The sequence below is a fragment of the Chiloscyllium plagiosum genome, unplaced genomic scaffold (assembly GCF_037043375.1).
Source record: "Chiloscyllium plagiosum isolate Xiang-an unplaced genomic scaffold, Cpla_swu_hap1 HiC_scaffold_3, whole genome shotgun sequence".
Lineage (NCBI taxonomy): Eukaryota > Metazoa > Chordata > Chondrichthyes > Orectolobiformes > Hemiscylliidae > Chiloscyllium > Chiloscyllium plagiosum.
This window is the reverse complement of record NW_028270141.1, coordinates 103,775,367-103,801,250: the sequence shown is the minus strand read 5'-3', so window position 1 is coordinate 103,801,250 and position 25,884 is coordinate 103,775,367. Positions and strand designations below refer to the sequence as shown.

General features: G+C 40.0%; 2 protein-coding genes across 8 annotated transcripts in view; one reads left to right on the top strand and one right to left on the bottom strand.

The window, feature by feature from the left end:
- Window positions 1-10,602, top strand: part of casp8ap2 (caspase 8 associated protein 2) — a 47,355-nt gene extending 36,753 nt beyond the window's left edge. For both annotated transcript variants that reach the window (XM_087982246.1, XM_087982247.1), the window contains exons 9-10: window positions 5,063-5,162; window positions 7,840-10,602. In XM_087982246.1, coding sequence (XP_087838372.1) covers window positions 5,063-5,162; window positions 7,840-7,902 — 163 coding nt within the window. In that variant the 3' untranslated portion in view covers window positions 7,903-10,602. The remainder of the gene's footprint in view (window positions 1-5,062; window positions 5,163-7,839) is intronic.
- Window positions 10,603-15,346: 4,744 nt separating this feature from the next.
- The window catches only part of slc18b1 (solute carrier family 18 member B1), a 63,900-nt gene continuing 53,362 nt past the window's right edge, over window positions 15,347-25,884 (bottom strand). For all 6 annotated transcript variants that reach the window (XM_043686654.2, XM_043686646.2, XM_087982244.1 and 3 more), the window contains 4 exons: window positions 25,314-25,388; window positions 24,111-24,204; window positions 23,931-23,980; window positions 15,347-16,039 (listed from right to left, as the gene is read on the bottom strand). In XM_043686654.2, coding sequence (XP_043542589.1) covers window positions 15,985-16,039; window positions 23,931-23,980; window positions 24,111-24,204; window positions 25,314-25,388 — 274 coding nt within the window. In that variant the 3' untranslated portion in view covers window positions 15,347-15,984. The remainder of the gene's footprint in view (window positions 16,040-23,930; window positions 23,981-24,110; window positions 24,205-25,313; window positions 25,389-25,884) is intronic.

Below are 25,884 nucleotides of genomic sequence, written 5' to 3'. Positions count from 1 at the left end.
GCAGTTTTCTTACAATTTTTAAAATGTACTGTGTTAAATTTATTTTCATTTCGTTAATAAATGTGATTTCAACCTTCATTCAGGCTGTGCTACACTTGGCGTTAGACTTTTGGGTGATGTTTGAGCGATCGTGATATTTATTTGCTGGTCTGCCCCGACCCCACTTTTCCCCTAGGCCCCATTATTTATAATCAGCGATTTTCGATTAAATGAGGTTTTGCTGAAACGCAACTATGGTGTTATAGGAGAACTACCTTTATTTCAATCTCTGAATTAACTGAATAGCCCAGCCTCAAAAGCTTTCTACAGTGAAGAATTCTTTGGATTCTCAACCTTTTGAGAGAAGAAATTCTCCCTCGTCTGTCTTAAATATGTGACCCCTTATTTAGAGATTAAATACTGTGGTCCTAGGCTCTATCACAAGGGAAAATAGCTTTTCCACATCAACCTTGTTACGTCCCAGAAGAATCTTGTATGTTTTAATAAGATCACCTCTCATTTTCCTATGTACCAACAAGTAAAGACACAATCTACTCAACCTATCCTCATAAGACAATCCCTCCATGTCTGGTATCAGCCCACTAAATGTTTCTGGACTGCCTCCAATGCAGTATATATTTCCTTTGATCAGGGGTCCAAAACTGTTCACAGTATTCCAGCTGTGGTCTGACTAATTCCGTGTATAATTTTAGGAAAACTTCCTACTCTTATACTGAATTCCTTTTGAAATAAAGGCCAACATTCCATTTGGCTTCCCTATTACCTGTTGAACTTTGATGCTACCTTTTTATAATTCATGAGTGAAGACTCCCAAATCCCTCTGTTCTGCACCTTTCTGCAATCTTTCGCCATTTAAACTGCCCACTTGCTTAATTTCTCTGCAGGCTTTATCTTAAGCACTTACTGTCTCACCTATTTTTTGTCATCTGCAAACTTGGCTATAGTATGATAATTACCTCCAAATAAAGGCACCTCCAGGTCGCAGAGATTATACTATAAATTGCTTTTTTGCACCCAGTTTGAAGGAGATAAAAGTGGCTCCAAGACCATTTTAAACTTAAATAAGAACAATTATGTCTGCCTGAAAGTGGACTGGGATATTAGTCTAGAAGAAGGATTAGTAGAAAAGTAATTGCAGATTTTGGGGGATGCATCAGAATAATCGGATAAATCCTACTTTAAGGTGAAATTCCTAGGGGATTACCTATTGTACACTGAAGGAAGGTAAGGAAAGCATTAAACTTGATGAAAAGTGTGTAATTGTAGGGGTTTAATAACTGGTTAGAATGAAAAGAACAGCAGAATGACAAGGATGTTGCCAGGGTTGGATGTTTGAGCTATAGGGAGAAGCTGAATAGGGATTTCCCAGAGTATCGGAGGCTGAGGGGTGACCTTATAGAGGTTTATAAAATCATGAGCATGGATAGGGGGTAAATAGACAAGGTATTTTCCCTGAGGTGGGGGAGTCCGGAGCAAGAGGGTGTTGGTCTAGAGTAAGAGGAGAAAAATTTAAAAGGGACCTAATGGGCAACTTTTTCATGCAAAGGGTAGAGCATGTATGGAATGAGCTGCCAGAGGAAGTGTTGGAGGCTGGTAAAATTTCAACATTTAAAAGATCTGGATGGGTATATGAATATGAAGGGTTTAGATGGAAATGGGCCAAGTATAGGTAGACGATCCTTTATCCGAAATCATCGGGACCAGCTGTTTTTCGGAAGTTGGAATTTTTCGAATTTCAGAGTAAGTGATAGTTTGATGGTGAAATTTTTAAAAGACTTACCAAAGGAGCAGACTTACGAAGTAAAACACACCTTGAGAAAGAATTCAGGGCCTGCAGGTGCTGGGCTATGCCTCCCCATGTCGTATCTGAGTGACATGGATCAAGTGGGTGTTGACTTGGGGTAACTGTTTGCACGCCAAACAGCCTTGGTAATGAGAAAAAAAACTTCACAAAAAAGACCTTCAGATTTCAGAGCTTTTCGGATTTTGGAACTTCAGATAAAGGATCGTCCACCTGTCCTGGCAAATGGGACTAGATTAATTTAGGACTTCTGGTCGGCATGGATGAGTTAATTCGAAGGTCTGTTTCCATGCTGTACATCTCTAAGACTCCATGATGTGTTCATTAGGGCAAATAAATTAGAGCATGAGTGGAAGCTAGCCAGAAATGTAAGAACAGATAGCATGAGTTTTTATAGATTTAAAAGAGGGGTACAAAGAAATTTCTTCTGAGGGTGGTGAATGTCTGGAATTATCTGTCCTAGAGAGTGGCTAGATCACAAAGTATTTAAAGAAGCAGATGGTCCTCAACATTTTGAAAATTTGATGAATGGGCACAAAAGAGGACTTGAAGCCTGGGACAGATCAGTCACAATTTTTTAGGATATTGGAGCAGGTTTGAGGGACTGAATGCCCTACTCATTCTCCTGTTTCTATATTTTTGTGTTTCTAAAAATAGAGTAATAAAACAATTCCACTCTTTAATGGACAGGAATGGGGAATTAAAGTAGATGACAAAGGAATGGTAGATGCAATGACTAAATACTGTTAGAGCTCTTGCTAATTTCTCATTACTTTTATCCTTCTTACCAATTTTGGTTTGGAGCTGGGATCTGTGAGCTAAAGATGACTCTTGTGTAATAGTTTGTGTTAAAAAGCAAAAAACAGATGAAAAAAAGCTTTTGATTTTTAGTGAGACCAGGCCTCGAATTTAATTGCAGGTTTATTCCTGTTCACTGCGACCCCACTTTCAAGGAGCTATGAACCTGCACTCCCATGGTCTCTTTGTTCAGCAACACTCCATAGGACCTTACCATTAAGTGTATCCGTCCTGCTAAGATTTGCTTTGCCAAAATGCAGCACCTCGCATTTATCTGAATTAAACTACCATCTGCCACTCCCCTCTGCCCATTGGTCCATCTGGTCAAGATCCTGTTGTAATCTGAGGTACACTACACCTCTACACCTCCAATTTTGGTGTCATCTGCAAACTTACTAACAACCTTTTATGCTCGCGTCCAAATCATTTATGTAAATTGCCAAAAGTAGAGGACCCAGCACCGATCCTTGTGGCACTCCACTGGTCACAGGCCTCCAGTCTAAAAAACAACTCTCCACCACATCCTCTGTCTTCTACCTTTGAGCCAGTTCTGGATCCAACTGGCTAGTTCTCTCTGTATTCCATGAGATCTAACCTTGTTAATCAGTGTCCCATGGGGAACCTTGTCAAATGCCTTACTGAAGTCCATATAGATCACATCTACCGCTCTGTCCTCATCAATCCTCTTTGTTACTTCCTCAAAAAACTCAATCAAGTTTGTGAGAGACGATTTCCCATGCACAAAGCCATGTTGACTATCCCTAATCAGTCCTTGCCTTTTCAAATGTACGTACATCCTGTCCCTCAGAATTCACTCCAACAACTTGCCCACCACCACGTCAGGCTCACTGGTCTATACTCCCTTGGCTTGTCCTTACCACCTTTCTTAAACAGTGGCACCACATTAGCCAACCTCCAGTCTTCGGCACCTCATCTGTGACTATCGCTGATACAAATATCTCAGCAAGAGGTCCATAATCACTTCTCTAGCTTCCCACAGAGTTCTAGGGTGCACCTGATCAGGTCCTGGGGATTTATCCACCTTTATGCGTTTCAAGACATCCAGCACTTTCTCCTCTGTAATATGGACGTTTTGAAAGGTGTCGCCATCTATTTCCCTACAGTCTATATCTTCCATATCGTTTTCCACAGTAAATACTGATGCAAAATACTCATTTAGTACCTCCCCCATTTTCTGCGGCTCCACACAAAGGCCACCTTGCTGATCTTTCAGGGGCCTTATTTTCTCCCTAGTTACCCTTTTTTCCTTAGCGTATTTGTAAAAACTCTTTGGATTCTCCTTAACTCTATTTGCCAAAGTTATCTCATGTCCCCTTTTTGCCCTCCTGATTTCCCTCTTAAGTATACTCCTACTTCCTTTATACTCTTCTAAGGATTCACTTGATCTATCCTGTCTATACCTGACATATGTTTCCTTCTTTTTCGTAACCAAACCCTCAATTTCAACCCTCATCCAGCATTCCTTATACCTACCAGCCTTTCCTTTCACCCTAATAGGAATATACTTTCTCTGGGTTCCCGTTATCTCATTTGAGTTTTATCGACCCCTGCATTTCCATGTCTCATCCACCATCCGACCATAATCTAATTTGAGAAAACGAAAAATTGATTTTAAAACTTTACAACACTGTTTGCCTAAGTTGATAAATTGTTACTTTCTTAGCTTAAAGAAGGAGCTCTTAGCAAATGTCTTGTCCTCCTGCCCTAAAGGTATTAGTTTAATTTTGTGATAATTAAATTGTGATAATTAAATCTGTGGGAAGTTTGGCTTTTTAAATTTGCACAAAACATGCTACAAATGTATTTATCATACACATTATTTGACTTGAATTCTGCAATTCTGTGTTGTTCATGTTAAGTCTCACCTGTTTTCATCTAAATGCTCTTTAAATGATGCCATTGTTTGATGTGATAATTATTCTCAGTTGCCCCCACCCTGATACTTTAAGTCAGCTATTAAAGTATAGACTCTCATTCTTTCAGGTTTGGAAGAATAAATTTTTACAAGTTGAAAATTTAAGTTTCTTTGCATTTGTACTTGTCTCTCATTCCCTCTGAACCCATCTGTTTCCCCCTTCTTTGCTGTCTGTGCCTGATTTGTCCATTGAATTCATGTGTCAATGAACTCTGATTAATCAGATACTTAGCTGCTCAGTATCTCTCATTCCCCATTTTCAGCTACGTTTTCAGTGCAAAATGTTGTAATTTAAACAAAGGGCATGTTACCTCATGATGGATGGTTGTCATCCTGTTACAGCAAATATTTGACCCATTAATGTCTGCTCTTCATCGATACCTCCTAACCTGCTGAGAGGTTCCAGTATTTTCAGCCTGCCTGTATATTGTTGTAAATGAATCATTTAGTTCGGACAAATTGCGTTTTTTGTCTTTGTTTCTTTACACTTGTTTTAGGTTATGCTCTCTAATCCCTTTTCTTGTCAGGGAGGATGATCGAGCGATACTGATGGGTTGTCAACAGAAGGGAGCAAATGAAGAGACCTTTGGTTACATCGCTGGAAAACTGCATCGGTCCCCTGTTCAGGTAAACACTTGATACCTACAAAATGAAGCAACTCCTTGTTACTTCATTTAGTATTATGTTGGCGCTCACAGTAGAATAAACTTGCTCAAAATATGTTGTTCAAATAAGTAATTTCTTTGATATCAGTTCCTCCTATCTGAGGTGAATTCTTTCCCATTTCCCATCACTGTTACGAAATGCCACGGACCTACCCTAAACCCAACTAAAGTTAGTTTCAGTACAAAATTGGGTTGGTCATAGAACACAGAGGGTAGTTGTGGAAGGGTGTTTTTCTGACTGCAGTCCTGTGACAGTAGGTGAAGTCTTAAATGAATATTTCTCATCTGTATTCATAAAGGAGAAAGACATTATAGCTGCAGACTTCAATTGGATTGGTTAGGATCTCGAGCATGTTAATAATAACAAGGAACTATTAGATGTTTTAGTGTGTGTAAAGGTGCATAAATCCCCAGGGCCTGATGAAATGTGTTCCAGGCTATTGTAGGTGATAAGCAAAGAGTTTGATGGGGCCCTGGTGGAGATATGTAATACTTCACTGGCTACTGGTGAGATGCCAGATGATTGGAAGATAGCCAATGTGGTGCTTTTATTCAAGAGGACAGCATGGATAGGCCAGGTAATTATAGACCTATTAATCTGACATCAGTGATAGGGAAATTATTTGAAAAAATTGGAAGGGGCAGAATTAGTCAGCACTTGAAAATGTCAGAATTGATTAGGGTTAGTCAGCATGGGTTTGTTAGAGGAAGATCCAATATGATTGAGTTGAATTTTTTGAAAAGTGACTAAATGTATTTGAAGAGAGTAGTGTAGTTGATGTGGTTTACGTCGACTTCAGTAAAAACTTTGACAAGGACCCACATAGAATGCTGGCCCAAAGGTAAGAGCTGATGGGAGCAGTGACAAATTGGCAAACTGGATCCAAAATTTGTTTGCAAGTAAGAGACAAAGGGTGATGATGGAGGGTTGTTTTTGTGATTGGAAGCCTGTGATGGTGCTGGGACTCTTACTGTTTGTTGTGTACATTAATGACTTGGATGTGAATGTAGAAGGTACAATTCCTAAGTTTGCAGGTGACATGAAAATTGATGTTTATGATGGGGAGGATAGCCTCAGGCTACAGCCTGATATTGATCAGCTGGTAAACCAGACAGAGCTTTAATTTAATCCTGATATGAGTGAGATGATTCATTTTGAAACGCCTAATACAGGAAGAATATATACAATGTAAGTCTCGAGGGAGTACTGAGGAACAAAGGGACCTTGGTCTCCAAGTCCATGCACCCTTCAAGTTGTGATGAAGGAGGCATAATGAATGCTTGTCTTCATTAGCTGGGCTGTAGAATATAGGGACAAGGAAGTCTTGTAGCAACTTCATAAAACATTGGTTAGGCCACAGATGGAATACTGGGCGCAATCTGGTCACCACATTGAAAAGGATGTGATTGCACTGAAAAGGGTGCAGAGGAGATTCATCACGATGTTGCCTTGGGTGAAAAGTCTGTTATGAGGAGAGACTGGATTGGTTGGGTTTGTTTTCCCTGGAGCAGAGGAAGCTGAGGGAGATCTAATTCAGCTATACAAAATTGATATGCATCAACAGGGTAGATTTCCCCATGGTAGACATGTCTTAGATGTGAGGGTTAATTTTGAGTGAGGAGCAAGTGGTTCAGAGAGGATTGGGGGAATTTCTTTTCACCCAGAGGTGTGTAGGACTATGGAATGCATTGCCTGAGAGGAAGATGAAGGAGCTACTCTGGCAACATTTAGGAAGCAAATGGTCAATCACTTAAAATGCCAGGGCATAGTAGGCTAAGGACCAAAAGCACATAAATGGAATTAGTATAGTTTGGTGTATGTTGGTTGGCATAGATATGGTGGGCCAAAGAGCTTGTTTCTGTGCTTTTTTGGCCACTTATTTGCACCATCATTAAGAGTACCTTTTTTTCACCTTTAACAGAGCTTCAGACCTGTCTCAACTGATTTGCTGCTAAAACCCTCATTCAAGTCTTTTTTTAAACCTATGGTCTAAATTATTCCAATGCTTTTGTGGCTGGTCTCCAATGTTGTACTCTCCATAAAATTGAAGTTAACTAAAACTGTTTTCTGCTTCTTAACTTGGATCATTCAACTAGCATTCCTCTCCTTGCTGACCTGTACAGATTGCTGGACAAGCGCATCTTAATTTTGAAAATCTCAATTCTTGTTTTGAAATCCATTCATGGATCTGCCATTCCCTATCCCTATAGCTGCTTCCGACCTCTCAACTCTCCGAGATCTCTGCGCTTCTCTAGAGCTGATTTCTTGAGTTTCCTTAATTTTGATATTTCCACCAGTGCTGATCCCAAACTGAGATACCCTCCCTACCCCTCTAACTCACTTCTTTTAAACTTGCCTCTTAGCCATCAGATCAGACAACCATAAATATGGTAAAAGAGCCTATAGCCCCCAGGGCAAGTTCGCAGTCTAGTTACTAGAAAAGCAGTTTACTAGAAAAGCAGTTAACGGATGATCCGAGAGAAATTACCTGAATTATGGAGGGTTTGACAGGGCAAGCAACAGCAACTTGGATTTATCTACCACCTTTAACGTGTTAAAATGTCCCAAGGAACTTCACGGGAGTATAATAAAACAACTGTTCCAAGCAATTGGTATGTGGAATTTATTTTCTTTTCAGATTTCAGAACGGTTCCATCGTTTGATGAAATTATTCAAGAAGTCAGGAAACATGAACAACTGAAAGATTGTGCATCTGTCCTTTTGTATTTCTGTCCTGCCAAAAGCATTCAAGAAGTTTTGAAGAAATATTAAGCCACAGAGATGGCTGACAACCCACGTTTCATATCCAGTGCTTTTTCCTACTGTTAAACTTAGAAATGTTTCTTGTGATTGCATCTCTGAAGCATTGATTTATGGAGACATATCTCAGAATGGCACACACCATACAGGAAGGACCTTTGTACCTAATTATGTCACCTTTAACCTGAAAATTATCATTTTATACCGGACTAGCTAATGTTAACTTCGTAGCAAGCTCATTAATATATATCTTAAATCCCATGTTTTTTTCAATTGAAGGTTCAGTGAAAGTGAATTGAAAATCTCAAGTTTTTAAAAATATATTCTTTGTCTTTGCAGTGTTCCCTCTACATTCGTCTATATTGCCATCATTTGACTATGTATCCCAATGTGCTCACTGAAATGCACTGTCAGATTAATAGTCTGTAAAGTATAAAATATGTATTTGTACATAATGCAGTTTATATTTTTGTGAATATCTTTCAAAACAGGTTTGAAACTTTTTGAAGCTGTTTGCATTCACACCTGTGTAACATTTTATAGAAATGTTAAATAGAAATGCTGTAAATTTGTTAATATTATAAATACAAGTTTTTGAAATTTACAGATGTTAAGTATGTTTCAAACTGTGAAGACTAATTATTGTAATTTATTTTTGCTAGGTTGCAATGTGAGAAGTAAAGGTTACTTTTTAATTTTTCTATGTTTCTTTTTGTACATCCAGAAAAAGTGTGTAATGTTTGTTGCAAGCACAGTTAGAATAAGTTTAGATGTCTTGATTGGCTTCAGTGCTAAAATTCCTTAATATATATATATCTTCATATTTTCAACTCATACGCTTCTGATATTTCCCAATTCAAAACCAACTTCATAGATAGGTCTGGCACTGTTAGATTGAGGACTGACCTCTTAAGGTGTCGGATGGGTTTGTTCAGTGTTAGTAATGGTTAGAATAATAGCTTACTACTTATTTTAGGCTTGTAGTTACATGACTTTTCCAGAATAAGTATTAAAATTGAGAATTTGAGGAGTTGGATATCTGGAGAATTTCAAGTCGCTAGAAAATAACTGCCACCATTGGTGGTACTTTAACAAAAAAACAAATAGTCAAAGGTTGTGCTTGAGGGTAAAGTGATTGCAACATCTTGAGATGGTATAGCTTAATGAGCTCTCACTTATGGAAAAAGCCTGCAAGTTCATTGCAATTGCCAGTGCAACATTATATGAAATGGCTAATGCCAAACAATACGTTGCAGTTGAAATCAGAATACTGAAAATTCAAATGCTGATGCAACCATCTTGATAAATCTCATGATTTAGTGTCGACTGCACCAAATATCTGGGGAGAAATTCACTTGCATAGTGCCTCTTCTAACACTATCGGTAAAAGTAGAAGCAGCATTTCATTATTTTTTTCCTATTTGTGTTTTGACCTTTTGAAGCATGTACCTCAAGGAGATAGAATCATACGTACAGAAGAAGCCCTTCAGCCCATCAAATGTACATCACCAGAGCTGCACTAAATCTGCACCAGTCCCACTTTCCAGCAGTAGGCCCATAGCCTTGAATGTGTTCTGGATTTCTGTAAACCTTTTGAATGAAAAGTACTTATGCCCTTTTGAAAGACTTTGAATGCTAGGTGAGTCTTTTTTTTAAGATTCAGAAGAATGGGATTTTTGTTACAGAAGGTTACAGGATTCCAGCAGGAATAGGCCATTTGGCTTTCGTAATCTGCTTCACCATTCAGCTTGATCATGGCTTATCATGGCTCTGGTCTCAGTTCCAGTTTTCCGCCTACATTCCATAGCTTTTGAACCCTTTGTCTAACGATGTATCTACCAAGCAATGTGGAGCAAAGGCAAGTGAAGTTGAGGTTCAAATAACCTCTTCACTTTCTGGTTAGTTGCGTTGCTGACCTTTCTAAGTATTTGCTGGTAGTGGATAATAAATCCTAAATTAAGTTTCCTCCCCATTTACATTGTATTGAAAGAAAATAGAGAAATGGCTGCCCTGACAGTCCTCATCACGCTTATAGAGAAGAATCAGTTTTACAATGATAGTTTTAGTAGTGCAGAGATGAGGATTAGGATGCTGCTGCAATTGGCTGCAGGCTCTGGTTTAAGAGGGAAAACTTTACCATTCCAGATTTTTAAAATGGGATGGATGAAGTGAGTTCTGCAAATCTTATAGACTGACTTAATTACATCTGTTGCTTTGGTACCTGCAAAGCATGCTACCCTGGTCAATAACCAGGAGGACTCTGTTTTTCCAGCTTTTTGCCAATTTTTGGTCAAAATTGTAAATGGTTTGCCTTTGCTGCCTTTTACTTCAGATATTCATTTCTCATTTTAAGCCCTACATTGCTGTAAGTTTGTCTTAATTCAAATAGTGTCTTAAATTCTGTCTATTTAGTATCTTGAATATTCACTGTCCTTTTGTTCATTCAATGATTTGTATATTGTCTATTCTAATGCTAAAGAACTATCCATTTGTAGGACTGTAGACTGCTCAGGCTAGCTGCATTATATAAAATAGTATTCATAGTTATAAGGCATGGTTCTGCCCCTGCACAGTTTAAATTAATAAGATCTTGATTTCACTTTTGTAACTTTATTTTTTTAATAAAAACCCTTTTAAAGTATACTTGCTTTTGTATTAAAACATCAAGTTCTAGTTCAGTCAAACTTTGTGCTGCACTGCTTGAGTCATAAGAATAGTTCATTTCAAAGCAAAATCACTTGAGAAGGACAAATGTGCTTTGTGCTTTTATTGCCACCGATTCCATTCTCCTCCCTGATGACAACCCTGACAGGTGGTATGTCACTTTGTTGATTTACTTCAGATGTAATTTTTAATTCCGTGGCATAGGCCATACTTCTTGCCTCTGAGTCTGAAGGATATTGTTTCAGGTCCTTCTCCTGCAATACTCCTGCCTCGACAGGACAGATATCTGGTAGATCCAAATTTGCTACTGGTGAAATCCTGACACGGCTGTGGGGATGATTCCAGATTATCAGTAATGCACCAAATTAAAATTCAAAACTTTTAAAATAACATTGCAATTTGACCACGCAGAATGGAAGTATAACAATTTGAATAACTAGCTTTCACTTTTCCCAGGCACATTTAATTGTATTGGGGAAGAATTGGAAACTTACCAAGCTTGAGTGGCTTATTCTTGTTTAATGGAGGACGCAGGAACAGTTGCTAAAACAGTAATAAATTCAAAGTTGTATGGCAGGCAAGTGATGGAAAAATATTAGCTAACTTGTTTTATTAATCTTAGCCAGAAGAAGCAGCAAGTCTGCAGCGGTTTTGTTCAGAATAGCTCAAGAGTCGTATACTTACTCAGGAAAGGAGCTGGTCATTTTGCTTTGAAGGACAATATGAAAATTGGTATTCATTTAATAATTGTAAGAGTGAACAATCTCCTGCAATTTAATATAAAACCTAAAAGCCTGCAAAGTTAAAAAGCAACAAATCATTAGTGAATTCTCTTCAATCTTCTTTTGAGTTTCAAAGTTTTTAAATATTACAATGTAACATTGTGTGCACTTGGCAAGGTTGTTATTTGGACAATGCGAACTAAGTTGCACCTTAATTTGCACTGATATTGGATGAAATCTGCAAAATCTCTGCAAGTATGTAATAGCACTGAACTATGAATTAGTTTTCCAGGAGATCCCTGGTTGGAAAATTGTATATATGTGATATTGCTGCTTTTCATTCAGATGGTTTGAATTTATCCCATTTCTTAGAAGGAGCAAAGCTGAAATGGAGTGTTTGTGGTAATGTTGCATTAACAACCTCCAGAATGTACAATTTAAATGTTTCCAGATCAGGTTGCACAGTTGAATCCAATAAATTTAGTTCTAAAGGAAACACAGGAAACTGTTGGATTGTCTTGACAGCATGACTTATTCGATGGTGCCCTACCCATTTAGTCAATGCGAGAGTCCCACATCCATACTATGCTATTGAATCTTGGTGGCCCATAAAGACATTGGCTGGTGCTTTGAACTCAAGTACCAGTGTAAAATCAGAGGTAGCAAATCCTTTCCATTGTTTTAACAGTCCAAAAGTACCTTCTGTACACATCCAAGTTGACACTTCCACCTGATTGTTCAATGGGCTGGATTCTCTTCAGCTGTACTGTCTGAGAGCTGAATGCATGACATTGGAGGAGGACAATATATGACGTTGGGAAGATGACCTACAAGTTCATGTTCATGTAACCAAGTTTTATAATATTTACTCACCACTCTGTACTGTGAATCAAGGTTGCCTGACACTTAGCTGCCTTGACATATGTAAATGATTGCCAATCTCCTTGCTCACCTACTAATTGCAGGTAAGACAGTGTAGAGGAGGTGGCATATCAGACCAAGAATAGGTTACAGTGGTGGACATACTGTGGTTATACTGCTGGATTAGCAATTCAGTAATTTGGATTATGGTAACATGAAAATTTAGGTTCACTTTTAAAAAGCTCACATCAATGAAATAGTTGTCAGAAATCTAATAACCCAGTCTAAGTCGTTCAATATATGTAGTCAGGTCTATGTGTAACTTCAATCTCAGTAACATGTTAACAATGCCCAGAATTCAGAAGAAGCTTCTTTAGCCAAAGAATGATGAAAATGTGGAATTTGCTGCCATATACAGTGGTGGAAGCAAATAGTATAGATGCATTTCATAGGAAGCCAGGAGACCACAGACAATCATGTTGGTAGAGTTAAGTGAAAAAAAGATGGGTAGGTGGTAGAGTAGAAGGCTAACACCAGCATGGAGTAGATAGGCTGAATGATGTGTCTCTGTGCTTTTCCAGCACTTTGTAACTGTAAAGTGGCCAATCAAGAAACTCATTTGTATCCCAAAATGGTTGGATTAGATGGCATTGAATTTTTGAAGAGATGTCTTCATTTTGTTTCTGCCATTCAATAATCTGTACCTTAACTTTAATCACTTGTGTTGGTGAGGACTATCATGGCAACCATCTTGCAACTTTTGTTTAATACAATGTAAATTGGGAGAAAACTTAATTTGGTTAGACAACTCTCAATCAGTAAACAACGAATAGGTAATTAGAAGAGCAGCATAGTTAACCAGAAAATAAAAGGTTTTTTTCTGCATTCATTGAATCAGGGCTGAACTGTACATTAACTTCACTCACTTGCCTTTGCCCCGTGTCAAAGATAGATTTGTTTCGACAAAGTCAAAAGCTATAGTGCGCAGAAAGAAAATTGGAACTGACAATAGGGCTGAAGTGTTTAAAGAAAAGGGAGGGGTTAGGCTCTAGAGGAATTTGAAAAAAAATTTTTTAAATTAAAGCAAAGTACTGCAGAAATTTTAAATAAACACAAAAACTGTTGAAGAAACTGAGGCGATCGGACAGCACCTACAGACAGTAGGTGCTATGTTCTCAAGATTCTATTTATGTGAGAATTTTAAAATCGAAACCTTTCTTAATTCGAAGCTAATGCAAACCAGTGAGCATTGCACTGAATAACATTTGTTGCAAAAAAACACAGGCAGCAGAATTTTGAATGATCTTGAGTTAACAGGCTAGAAATGTTAGCTGCTGGCCAGGTATACAGAGGAACCTCAATTATTCGGCATTCGATTATCCGAATATCAGATTATCTGGCACGATTGCAATGTCCCAATGCTCGGCTAAACTATGTTATCCGGCATTCGATTACCCAAACAAAATACTCCCTCCTTCAGATCGTTGAGGTTCCTCTGTAGTCAAATCAAGAGATAATAAAGGAAGGTTGTAAAATAGATCAACTGAGACGAGGGTGGAGTCGGGTGGTACTTGTGACGATGCTGCACCTTTAGTGAGGTTATTCTGTCCATGGCTTTTCTTTCAGACAGGTCGTAAAATACACAGACTCCAAAAAATCTGGGGTTGAAGGATTTCAGGGCCAATTTGATTATAGCCATGGTATGAATGTAAGGTTGGCAGATCATTTCAGGGTCAAGAGTAAGACTGTGGTTATAAACAGTCTGATTCAGCCTTGCACAGTGACCAGGGAGAGGCATGGAATTGATGGGAGATAACAGTTTGTGGTAAGGAACTAAATGATTTTAGTCGACCCGATATTTAATTGGAAGAAATTTCTGCTTATCCTGGTATGTGACACTACACAATCTGAGAGTTGAGGAGAAAGTGAGGTCTGCAGATGCTGGAGATCAGAGCTGAAAATATGTTGCTGGAAAAGCACAGCAGGTCAGGCAGCATCCGGGGAACAGGAGAATCGACGTTTCGGGCATAAGCCCTTCTTCAGAAATTCCTGAAGAAGGGCTTATGCCCGAAACGTCGATTCTCCTGTTCCCTGGATGCTGCCTGACCTGCTGCGCTTTTCCAGCAACACATTTTCACAATCTGAGAGTTAAAAAGCTTAGTACTAAGGCAGTCTGTTGAGAATAGAGATGAAGCTATTTTTCAGTCTAGAGGATAGTATGCAATGGTGTCACACAGGAATCCCTTTGTTATTCTCTGTTGTCATGTATTAATGAGCTGGGCTTGAAACTCCTTGGTATAACTTTAAAGTGTGCAAATGACATGAAGCACAGTGAAGAAGACAGTAACAAGCTTCAAGAGGTTAAATTAGTTAATACAGCAGCTGTTAGATTTGCTGCAGTTCTGACACTTAGTTCAGATTGCCTGTATTTACAGTTTTACTTTTGTTGTACATACCTCTTGATAACTTACAAAAGTTCTACTCTTTTTGTAATTAGATTCAAGTATCACAATTGGTTTTACACTTAAGCATTTTTGCTGTTTGCCACAGCAAACAGAAAACAAATACCATTCAGCCCATTATTTCTTATGAACTTCAAACACAAGATTACTGCCTTTTCCAACACCCTTGTTTAGTTCAATACTATTCAGGGAGTTTTATTCAATTTGGAAAAAATATCAACCTCACCCTTTTTGGATTGTGATGGGGCTGCTGTATATCTCCAGTATTTCTATTTAATTCAACTTTCCTTTCTAACCCTCGAGGATATCCTTGGCTTTGACAGCTGAAGACCCTTCTTTTCTAAGCAGGGTCATTTTCAAGTTATGGTCTTGGAAACTATAAAATGTTTTCTAATTAATTTTCCAAAGGCACGTTAGATAAAGAGGTCTAAACTTGTCAAATTTGGTTGTTTTAAATGTTAAAATATTCTTTGTTAGATGTCATTTTGTGCAAAATAAACCACAATAAACTTATGTTGATTTGCTTTTTCCTCAATGTGCAAGAGAAACAGTATGTAGTTGATTTTGTAGTATTCTGACAAAGCTGGGATAATATCCTGCTTTCAATTTTTTTGGCAGCATGCTCAACAATTAAAAGTACAGGAATGAGTGTAAAATAAAATTAAAAATAAGCTGGTGGTTTTATTACTTTATTAGTGAGAAGAAGATTGTGATCAGGAGCATCAAATTAGACTGATGGACATAAAGGATAATGAATACAAAGTAATTTCCGTAAAAATCATGATTCCACAATAAATTACTGCTTGACATCACGATCAGAATCCCTACAGTGTGGAATTCGGCTCATCAAGACCACACCATCCCCGCAAAGAATATCACACCCAAATCAACCCCATCCTTGTAAGCCTACATTCCCCATGGCTAACATACCTAGCCTAAACATTCCCAGACACTATAGGCAATTTAGCCTGACCAATCCAGCTAGCCTGCACATCTTTGGACTATGGAAGAAAACAGACACTGGGAGAATGTGCAAACTCCACACAGACAGCTGTACCAGGGTAGCATTGAACTTAGGTTCCTGGTGCTGTGAGGCAGCAGTGCTAACCACAGAGCCACCATATCACTCTGATATACTATATTGATGACTAATATGAAATTCATTTTACTCTATTAAAGGCAAATTTCAGAATTAGTATTAAAAAATTTAAACCCACGCAAAGTTATTTAGTAAAGGCAGTTTTAAGCACGAGGATGTCTAAAGATTGTCTGCAAGAGAATTGTAGTCCATTCAAACCCGTTAAATGTCCATATTTAATTTGATATCAGTGGTGCTTGCTCTTCATCAGTGTGAATCCCAGAGAGTGACCTACGTAAAGATAAAATGTACATCATTATTTAATTGAAGACAAATTTTCATATAATAGGATGATGAGGATGTAAAGATTTTCTTTTTATAGTCAAAAAAAGTATACTATTTAAAAAAAATGTTTTTGAACATGCAGGTGATTTACTTTCTAATCCAGATATTCAATGTTCTGAAAAATATTCTAATAATGGAAATCTAGTAAACCAAGTGCAATATCAACTTTTCAATGGTTAATTTAATTTGAAAGATATATCAATCATCCACTAACCAACCCGCACTCCCATTCTATTTCTTGCAGTCATTAAAGTACAAACCAAAATAACACAGAAATACTGATGTAATTTAATGCTAACATTTTTCTCATATGTTGTTAAAGCAGTTGTATAACGATGTAAGAAAACTTTTTTTCTATTATTCATTCAACAGAATGGAGATAACACTGTTTCCAGTGCTGAAATCCCTTGTTATCCTGTTGGTGAGTGGATTTCTTAAAATGAAGCAGTTTCTAGGGTGAAGGTACATCCACAGTGCTGTCGTGTAGGGAATTCTAGGATTTTAACTGAGGCAATGATGAAAGAACAGGGATATCGCTTTCTTTTATTTATTCATTTTACGGGATGTTGGGTCACTGGCTGACTCTCATGTATTGCCCGTCCCTCGTTGCCCTTCAGAAAGTAGTGGTGAGTTGCTGCAGTCCATGTGCTGTAGATTGACCCACAATGCCATTAGGGAGGGAATTCCAGGATTCTGACCCAGCAACAGTGAAGTAAAGGCGATATATTTATGAGTCAGGATGATGAGTGACTTGGAGGGGAACTTGCAGGTGGTGATGTTCCCAAGTACCTGCTGCTCTTATCTTGCCAGATGGAAGAAATCATGAGTTTAGAAGGTGCTGATGGAGGATCGTTGATAAATTTCTGCAGTGCATCTTGTAAATAGTACACACTGCTGCTACTGAGCATTGGTAATGGAGAGAGTGGATGCAGTGTCAATCAACGGGCTACTTTGTCCTGGACGGTGTCAAGCTTCTTGAGTGTTGTTGGGGCTGCACTCAACCAGGCAAGTAGGGAGTATTCCATCACACTCCTGGCTTGTGCTTTGTAGATTGTGGACAAGCTTCAGGGAGTCAGAAGGTGAGTTACTTGCTGCAGTATTCCTAGCCTCTGACCTGCTCTTGTAGCCACTGCATTAATGTGGTGAGTCCTGTTGAGTTTTTGATCCACGATAACTCCCGGAATGTTGATAGTAGGGAATTCAGTGATGGTAACACCATTAAATGTCAAGGGACAGTGGTTAGATTGTCTCTTATTGGTGATGGTCATCATGATGGCATTTGCAGAGCACGAATGTTACTTGCAACTTGTCAGCTCTTTTGTCCATGTTTGCAACAAGGTCATAATGAGGTCAGGAGCTGACTGACAGCACTGACAGGGAACCCAAACTAGGTGTTGCTGAGCAGGTTATTGCTGAGCAGGTGCTGCTTGACAGCACTGTTAATGATACCTTCCATCACTTTACTGATGATCGACTGTAGACTGATGGGGCAGAAATTGGCCGGGTTGGGTTTTTCCTGCTTTTTATGTACAGGACATACTTGGCTAGTTTTACACATTGTCGGTTATGTGCCAGTGTTGTAACTGTATAACTGTTGCTAGGGGAGCAGCAAGTTCTGGAGCACAAGTTTGCAGTACTATTGCCTGAATGTTGTCAGGACCATAGCTTTTGTAGTATCCAGTGCTGCTGACCATTTCTTGATATTACGTGGAATGAATTGAATTGGCTGAAAAGCTGGTATTGATAATGCTGGGGACCAGTGGTGGAGGCTGAGATGGACCATTCACTTGGCACTTCTGGCTGAAGATTGCTACAAAAGCTACAACCTCATCTTTTGCATTGTTGTGCTGGGCTCTTCCATTGTTCAGGGTGGGGATATTTGTGGAGCCTCCTCCTGCATTGTTTAATCGTCCATTATCATTCATGACTGGATGTGGCAGGACTTCAGAGCTTAGATCTGATCCGTTGGCTGTGGGATCACTTAGCTCTAGCACTTGCTGCTTGTATTGATTGGCATGCAAGTAGTCCTGTTTGGTGGCTTTACCAGGTTGACACCTCATCTTCAGGTATGCCTGGTGCTGCTCCTGGCATACCTTCCTGCTCTCTCCATTGAACCAGGGTTGATCGCCTGACTTGATTGTAATGGTTGAGTGGGGATATGCTGGGCATGAGAATACAGATTGTGCTGGAGGACAATTCTGGTACTGTTGATGGCCTACATTACCTCACGGATGCCTAGTCTTGAGCTACTAGATCGGTTGGAAGTCTGTCTCATTTAGCACAGTTATAGTGCCACACAACACATGGAAGTTATTCTCAATGTGAAGGTAGGATGTCGTCTCCACAAGGAAAGTGCGGTGGTCGCTCTTACTAATAGTATCATGGACAGATGCTTTTACAGCTAGCAGATTGGTAAGGATGAAGTCAAATTTGTTTTCCCCTCTAGTTGGTTCCCTCATCACCTGCAGCAGACCCAGTCTAGCAGGTATGATCTTTAGAACCTGACCAGCTCAATCAGTAGTGCGTCTGCTGAGCCAGTCTTGGTGCTGGACATTCAAATCCCCCACCCAGAGTCCTTTTTGTCCTTGTCATCCTCGGTGCTTTCCTTGCCCTTGTTTAACCTGAAGCCACAAGCCTCCATTTGCTCCATTTTGCCAGAGTGGCAAGGAGAGGTGAAGTGAGGGCTGCAGAGAAGGGTGAGTTTTCCCGCATTAAAAGGGACTGACCTCGGGAGAGGGCCTCCATTTGCTGAAAGGTGAGTGGGAGGAGCAAAGGACTTCTGGGAAGTCATATATTTGTGTGGTTGCGTTTCCCGAAACACTACTCAGGTAGTGTCTCCCACCCATCCTCCTCCTTTAACCAAAAAAAAGGTTCTGTGCGCCAGATTGGTAAGGTATCGAATTTATTTTTTATTCCTTATTTTTCAACAGTCTCTTTGGGAATTTAGAATAGTGGGAATGGAGGTGAGGGCAGTTGCATGTGCCTCCTGCAGAATGTGGGAGGTAAGGGTTGCCACTATATCCCTGCTGACTACATCTGCGAGAAGTGCACCCAACTCCAGCTCCTCGAAAACCGCGTTAGGGAACTGGAGCTAGAGCTGGATGAACTTCGGATCATTCGGGAGGCAGAGGGGGTTATTGAGAGGAGTTACAGGAAGGTAGTCACTCCTCAGGTACAAGAAAAAGGCAGATGGGTTACAGTCAGGGGACGAAAAGGAAACCGGCAGGCAGTGCAGGGATCCCCTCTGGCCATTCCCCTCAACAATAAGTATACCGTTTTGGATACTGTTGGGGGGGGGACAACTTACCAGGGGAAAACAGTGGGGCACAGGGCTCTGGCGCAGAATCTGTCCCTGCTGCTCAGAAGGGAAGGGGGAAGAGGAACAGAGCAGTAGTCATTGGGGACTCCATTGGGGACAGATAGGAGGTTTTGTGGGGACGAGAGACTCACGGTTGGTGTGTTGCCTCCAAGGTGCCAGGGTTCATGATGTCTCTGATCGTGTTTTTGGGATCCTTAAGGAGGAGGGGGAGCAGCCCCAGGTCATGGTCCACATAGGCACCAACGACATAGGTAGGAAGAGAGATAGGGATTAAGGCAGAAATTCAGGGAGCTAGGATGGAAGCTTAGAGCTAAGACGAACAGAGTTGTTGTCTCTGGTTTGTTGCCCGTGCCATGTGCTAGTGAGGGAGGGTTTTGGATCCTTGGATAATTGGGGCTCTTTCTGGGGTCGGTGGGACCTCTACAAGCAGGATGGTCTTCATCTGAAACAGAGGGGTACCAATATCCTGGGGGGGGAAATTCGCTAAGACTATTGGGGTGGGTTTAAACTAATCCAGCAGGGGGATGGGAACCAAAATTGTAGTTCGAGTATAGAAAAGTTGAGAGTAGGGAGGTCCGAAATCAAGTTTCAGGGACGCAAGATGACACCGGCAAGCAAGATGTTGGTTTGAAGTGTGTCTATTTCAACGCCAGGAGCATCCGGAATAAGGTGGATGAACTTGCAGCATGGGTTGGTACCTGGGACTTCGATGTTCTGGCCATTTCGGAGACATGGATAGAGCAGGGACAGGAATGGTTGTTGCAGGTTCCAGGACTTAGATGCTTGAGTAAGAACAGAGAAGATGGTAAAAGGGGGAGGTGTGGCATTGTTGGTCAAGGACAGTATTACAGTTGCAGAAAGGATGTTTGTGGACTCGTCAACTGAGGTAGTATGGGCTGAGGTTAGAAACAGGAAAGGAGAGGTCACCCTGTTGGGAGTTTTCTATAGACCTCCGAATAGTTCCAGAGATGTAGAGGAAAGGATAGCAAAGATGATTCTCAATAGGAGTGAGAGAGACACAGGGTATTTGTCATGGGGGACTTCAACTTTCCAAATATTGACTGGGAACACTATAGTATGAGTACTATAGACGGGTTAGTTTTTGTCCAGTGTGTGCAGGAGGGCTTCCTGACACAGTATGTAGACAGGCCAACATGGGGCAAAGCCACATTAGATTTGGTACTGGGTAATGAGCCCGGCCAGGTGTTAGACTTGGAAGTAGGTGAGCACTTTGGTGATAGTGATCACAATTCTGTTATGTTTACTTTAGTGATAGAAAGGGATAGGTGTATACCACTGGGCAAGAGTTACAGCTGGGGGAAAGGCAATTATGATGCGATTAGGCAAGATTTAGGAAGCATAGGATGGGGAAGGAAACTGCAGGGGATGAACACATTAGAAATGTGGAGCTTATTCAAGGAAAAGCTCCTGAGTGTCCTAGATACGCATGTACCTGTCAGGCAGGGAGGAAACTGTAGAGTGCCGGAGCCGTGGTTTACGAAGGAAGTGGAATCTCTAGTCAAGAGAAGGCAGCTTATGTTAGGATGAGATGTGAAGGCTCAGTTAGGGCACTTGAGGGTTACAAGGTAGCCAGGAAAGACCTAAAGAGAGAGCTCAGAAGAGCCAGGAGGGGACATGAGAATAAGGATCAGGGTAAACCCTAAGGCTTTCTATAGGTATTTAAAGAATAAAAAGAATGACGAGAGTAAGATTAGGGCCAGTCAAGGATAGTAGTGGGAAGCTGTGTGTGGAGTCAGAGGAGATGGGGAAGCACTAAATGAATATTTTTCGACAGTATTCACTGTAGAAAACGACAATGTTGTCAAGGAGAATACGGAGATACATGCGACTAGACTAGGTGGGATTGAGATTCACAAGGAAGAGGTATTAAAAATCCTGCAGAGTGTGAAAATAGATAAGTCCCCTGGGCCAGATGGGATTTATTCTAGGATCATCTGGGAAGCCAGGGAGGAGATTGCCGAGCCTTTGGCATTGATCTTTAAATCGTCATTGTCTACAGGAATAGTGCCAGAAGACTGGAGGATAGCAAATGTGGTTCCCCTGTTCAAGAAGGGGAGTAGAGACAACCTTGGTAATTATAGACCAGTGAGCCTTACTTCAGTTGTTGGTAAAGTGTTGGAAAAGGTTGTAAGAGATAGGATTTATAATTATCTAGAAAAGAATAATTTGATTAGGGATAGTCAGCATGGTTTTGTGAAGGGTAGGTCTTGCCTCACAAACCTTATTGAGTTCTTTGAGAAGGTGACCAAACAGGTAGATGAGAGTAAACGGGTTGATATGGTGTATATGGATTTCAGCAAGGCGTTCGATAAGGTTCACCACAGTAGGCTATTGTACAAAATGCGGAGGAATGGGATTGTGGGAGATATAGCAGTTTTTGGCTTGTAATTGGGATCAGTAATTGGCTTGCTGAAAGAAGATAGGGTGGTGGTTGATGGGAAATGTTCATCTAGTTACTAGTGGTGTACCGTAAGGGTCCACTGCAGTTCGTCATTTTTATAAACGACCTGGATGAGGGCGTAGAAGGGTGGGTTAGTAAATTTGCAGACGACACTAAGGTCGGTGGAGTTGTGGATAGTGACGAAGGATGTTATAGGTTACAGAGAGACATAGATAAGCTGCAGAGCTGGGCTGAGAGGTGGCAAATGGAGTTTAATGTGGACAAGTGTGAGGTGATTCACTTTGGTCAGAGTAACCGGAATGCAAAATACTGGGCTAATGGTAAGATTCTTGGTAGTGTAGATGTGCAGAGAGATCTCGGTGCCGAGGTACACAGATCCTTGAAAGTTGCCACCCACGTTGACAGGGTTGTTAAGAAGGCATACAGTGTTTTAGCTTTTATTAATAGAGGGATTAAGTTCCGGAACCATGAGGTTATGCTACAGCTGTACAAAATTCTGGTGCGGCCGCACTTGAAGTATTGTGTACAGCTCTGGTCACCGCATTATAAGGATGTGGAAGCTTTGGAAAGGGTGCAGAGGAGATTTACTAGGATGTTGCCTGGTATAGAGGGAAGGTCTTATGAGGAAAGGCTGAGGGACTGGAGGCTGTTTTCGTTGGCGAGAAGAAGGTTGAGAGGTGACTTAATACAGACATATAAGATAATCAGAGGGTTAGATAGTGTGGACAGGGAGAGCCTTTTTCCAAGTATGGTGACGGCGAGCACGAGGGGGCATAGCTTTAAATTGAGGGGTGATCGATATAGGACAGATATCAGAGGTAGTTTCTTTACTCAGAGAATAGTAAGGATATGGAATGCTTTGCCTGCAACAGTAGTAGATTTGCCAACTTTATGTGCATTTAAGTCGTCATTGGACAAGCATATGGACGTACATGGAATAGTGTAGATTAGATGGGCTTCAGATTGATATGACAGATCGGCGCAACATCGAGGGCCAAAGGGCCTGTACTGCACTGTAATGTTCTATGTTCTGTGTTCATGGGGACTGGAATCAACATTGAGAACTCCTAGAGCAACCCCCTCCTGACTGTATACCATTGTGCCATCACCTCAGCTGGGTGTGTCTTGCTGGTGGAACTGAACATATCCAGGGATGGTGATGGTGGTATCTGTGACATTTTCTGTAAGGTATGATTCCGTGAGTATGACAATGTCGGTCTCTTGCTTGACCAGTCTGTGAGACATTTTGGCACTAATTCTCCCAATTTTGGCACTAACCCCCAGGTGTTAGTGAGGAGGACTTTGCAGGGTCGACAAGGTTGTTCATCTAGTGTCTTTTCCAGTGCCTGATGTGCACATTGTCCCTTGTCCATTTAGTTGGTTGGATGCAAGTTTGGAAAGTGCAGTTAGAGATGGCTTAGTGGATTACAAATGAATCTTGCAGATAGTCCATTTTGCTTCCATTGTGCATTGATCATGAAGGGAGTATCATTCAAGTGGGTTGCTTTGTCCTGAATGGAATTATCTTGAGTGTTGCTGGAACTACTCACATTCAAATTAAAGTACAACATCCATCAGAATCCCATTGGAAATTCAGAAGTAAATTCTTTACCCCAGGGGGCTGTGGAAGCTCTGTTATTGAGCAGGTTCAAGTCAGAAATCGATAGATGTCTGGAAACTAAATGACATTAAGGCATATAGAGATTCTGTGCAAAAATGGCAATGAGGAGATGATCAACCATGTTCAAGTTGGTGGCAAACTCAATGGGCTGAATCCTGTTCTTACTTGCCTACTCAAAAGTGGGATGTGGAACCCGTTAGAGCAAAGAGTAGTTGAAAAGAATAATAATGATGCTTACAGGGAAAACTAGATAAACAGATGAGGGAGAAGGAAAAAATGGTTACAGTGGTACTGAGAAAAAAATAGCCCAAGGCTTGAGTACAGTATAAATACTTGCACAGACTGAATGGTTCATTTCTGTCGTATTCCTGTGTAATCATTCTTGCCTATTCTTAAAAAATGTCACCATTCCCTCATTCACTCTTACACTGCAGCGTTCTTTTCAATTTAAGAAGATGAAAATACAAATACAAACCTCCTTTTTTGAAATATTTCCACTATAAAGAACAAACCCAGCAAGGAACCCTGAAGATAGAAGAAAAGAAAATTGCAGATGTTGATTATTAAAGCGATCTTAGTTTTCAAATTTTATTTTTAAAATTGTGCAGTTTCGACTTTCAATATTCTATGCATCACCCGCATTGTGCTTACTTACAAAAAAGAGTGGAAAGCTTCCTTGTATGAATGCAGCCCACTCAAAACCCAATTTTTCATATAGATATCCACCCAGTGTTGGTCCTACAAATGACCTGATTTAAAAGAAAATAAAAGGTAAAATTCGATTTTGAAAGATTATTTTGTACAATTGCAAAATTTATGATTTTCTGATTACAGCCTTTATTATCTTTAGCAGTACCATCTCTTCTGGTCGGTCAATGTGTCAGCTCCAGCGGCTTAGAGTTGTGATGACCATATTAAACTCGTGAAGCTAAAATTAAAGTTAAAACTTAATTCAAAGCTTGTAATGTGTACTAGCAGCAGTAGTTATATCTCCAAACCTGGAGGTGCAATGTTTGGATTAGTTAACAGCACTGGGCAATAGTTGTGTGGCAAGACTGTTAAATGGCATTGTATTCTTGCTTCTTCACACTTCGATCAATGTGAGTGAATAGATACATAAGTATCAAACAGCTGCTTCGTTGAAATTGTGAAATTAATTATATACAGTTGGTATAATTTGAGGCAGTGTTATTTAGAACACTAGTTTGGGTCAGGACGTTGGGTACAAAATAAAACACTGCAGTAAATAAAACTTCCACATTTATTAAATACCACAAAAAAATGAAATGTATTGTTTCATAACATGATATTCTCTAAGCATAAAGGGCTAGGACTTTTTAACAGGAGTCGGAAAGGGTGACACCAATGCTATTTAAAAATGAGATGAGAATGCATACAATAATATGGCTGAACTTGTTTAATAAATTAGTGTATGTATTTTATTAAGACATCTTCATGTAACAGGCCCTTCCTGGAGCATGTTCCTTCTCATTTGCTGTCACAAATTAAAAGAAACATATTTAAACAGTGGATTACAAATTGGGAAGTGCAGTTGGAGGTGGAGTTATCCCAGCTCCAATATTCTGTGCCATTAATCGAATGGATCCTCCTAGTATCTAAGTTCTACAGCTTCCCCAAACATTAAGCTGGTAATTTCCCTCTTGACCTGATTGGCCAGCACATCTGGTTACAAAAATTCAAATATTACACTTGATTATATGAGCACATGGAGCTAAAGAATTTAAAACAGACTAAGACACAAAAGTACTGGCTACCTCATTAGATATACCAAAACTACTAAAATACTAACCTAAGAAATTAAACATATTTCTATATAGAAACAAATGCAGATACATACCCCAAACACCAACAAGCTCCAAACATTCCAGACACTAGACCTAAAGTACCAAGTCCCTCTTCAAATCCATTCTCACTGGATGAAAAGGTGAAAGTCAATGTCAATTATTACTATCAAATCTCACTCGGTCGTTAAAACTTGTTCATTGGTATGCTTCTGTATTTAAAAATTCAGGTGTGATAAGTCATCAACTTCTCAATTAGCATACCAAATGTAAATTAATTTTAAGAGTTTGAATCATCACTAGTCTAGTAATCCAAAGACTCAGGCTAATAATCTGGGAACATGACTTGAGATTGTGAAATTTGCATTTAAAAAGTCTTGAACTCAATAGTAGCAGATAGGTTTGTTAGAGACACTCAAAACTGGATTGAAAGTTAAATGAATCAACCAATTTTATTATTATCATGCTGTCTCCAGCATGGGTATATCTTGTTGACTCCGTAGATGGATTAGTGGCAGCCATGGAGACCGTGGTCCTGGAGAATTCAGTGACTCCTGGAAATGCACTCCATTGCTTTAGCCATTGGTGCTCAGCATCAGTGGTAAGGCAAGGGGTAATCAGGAGCTT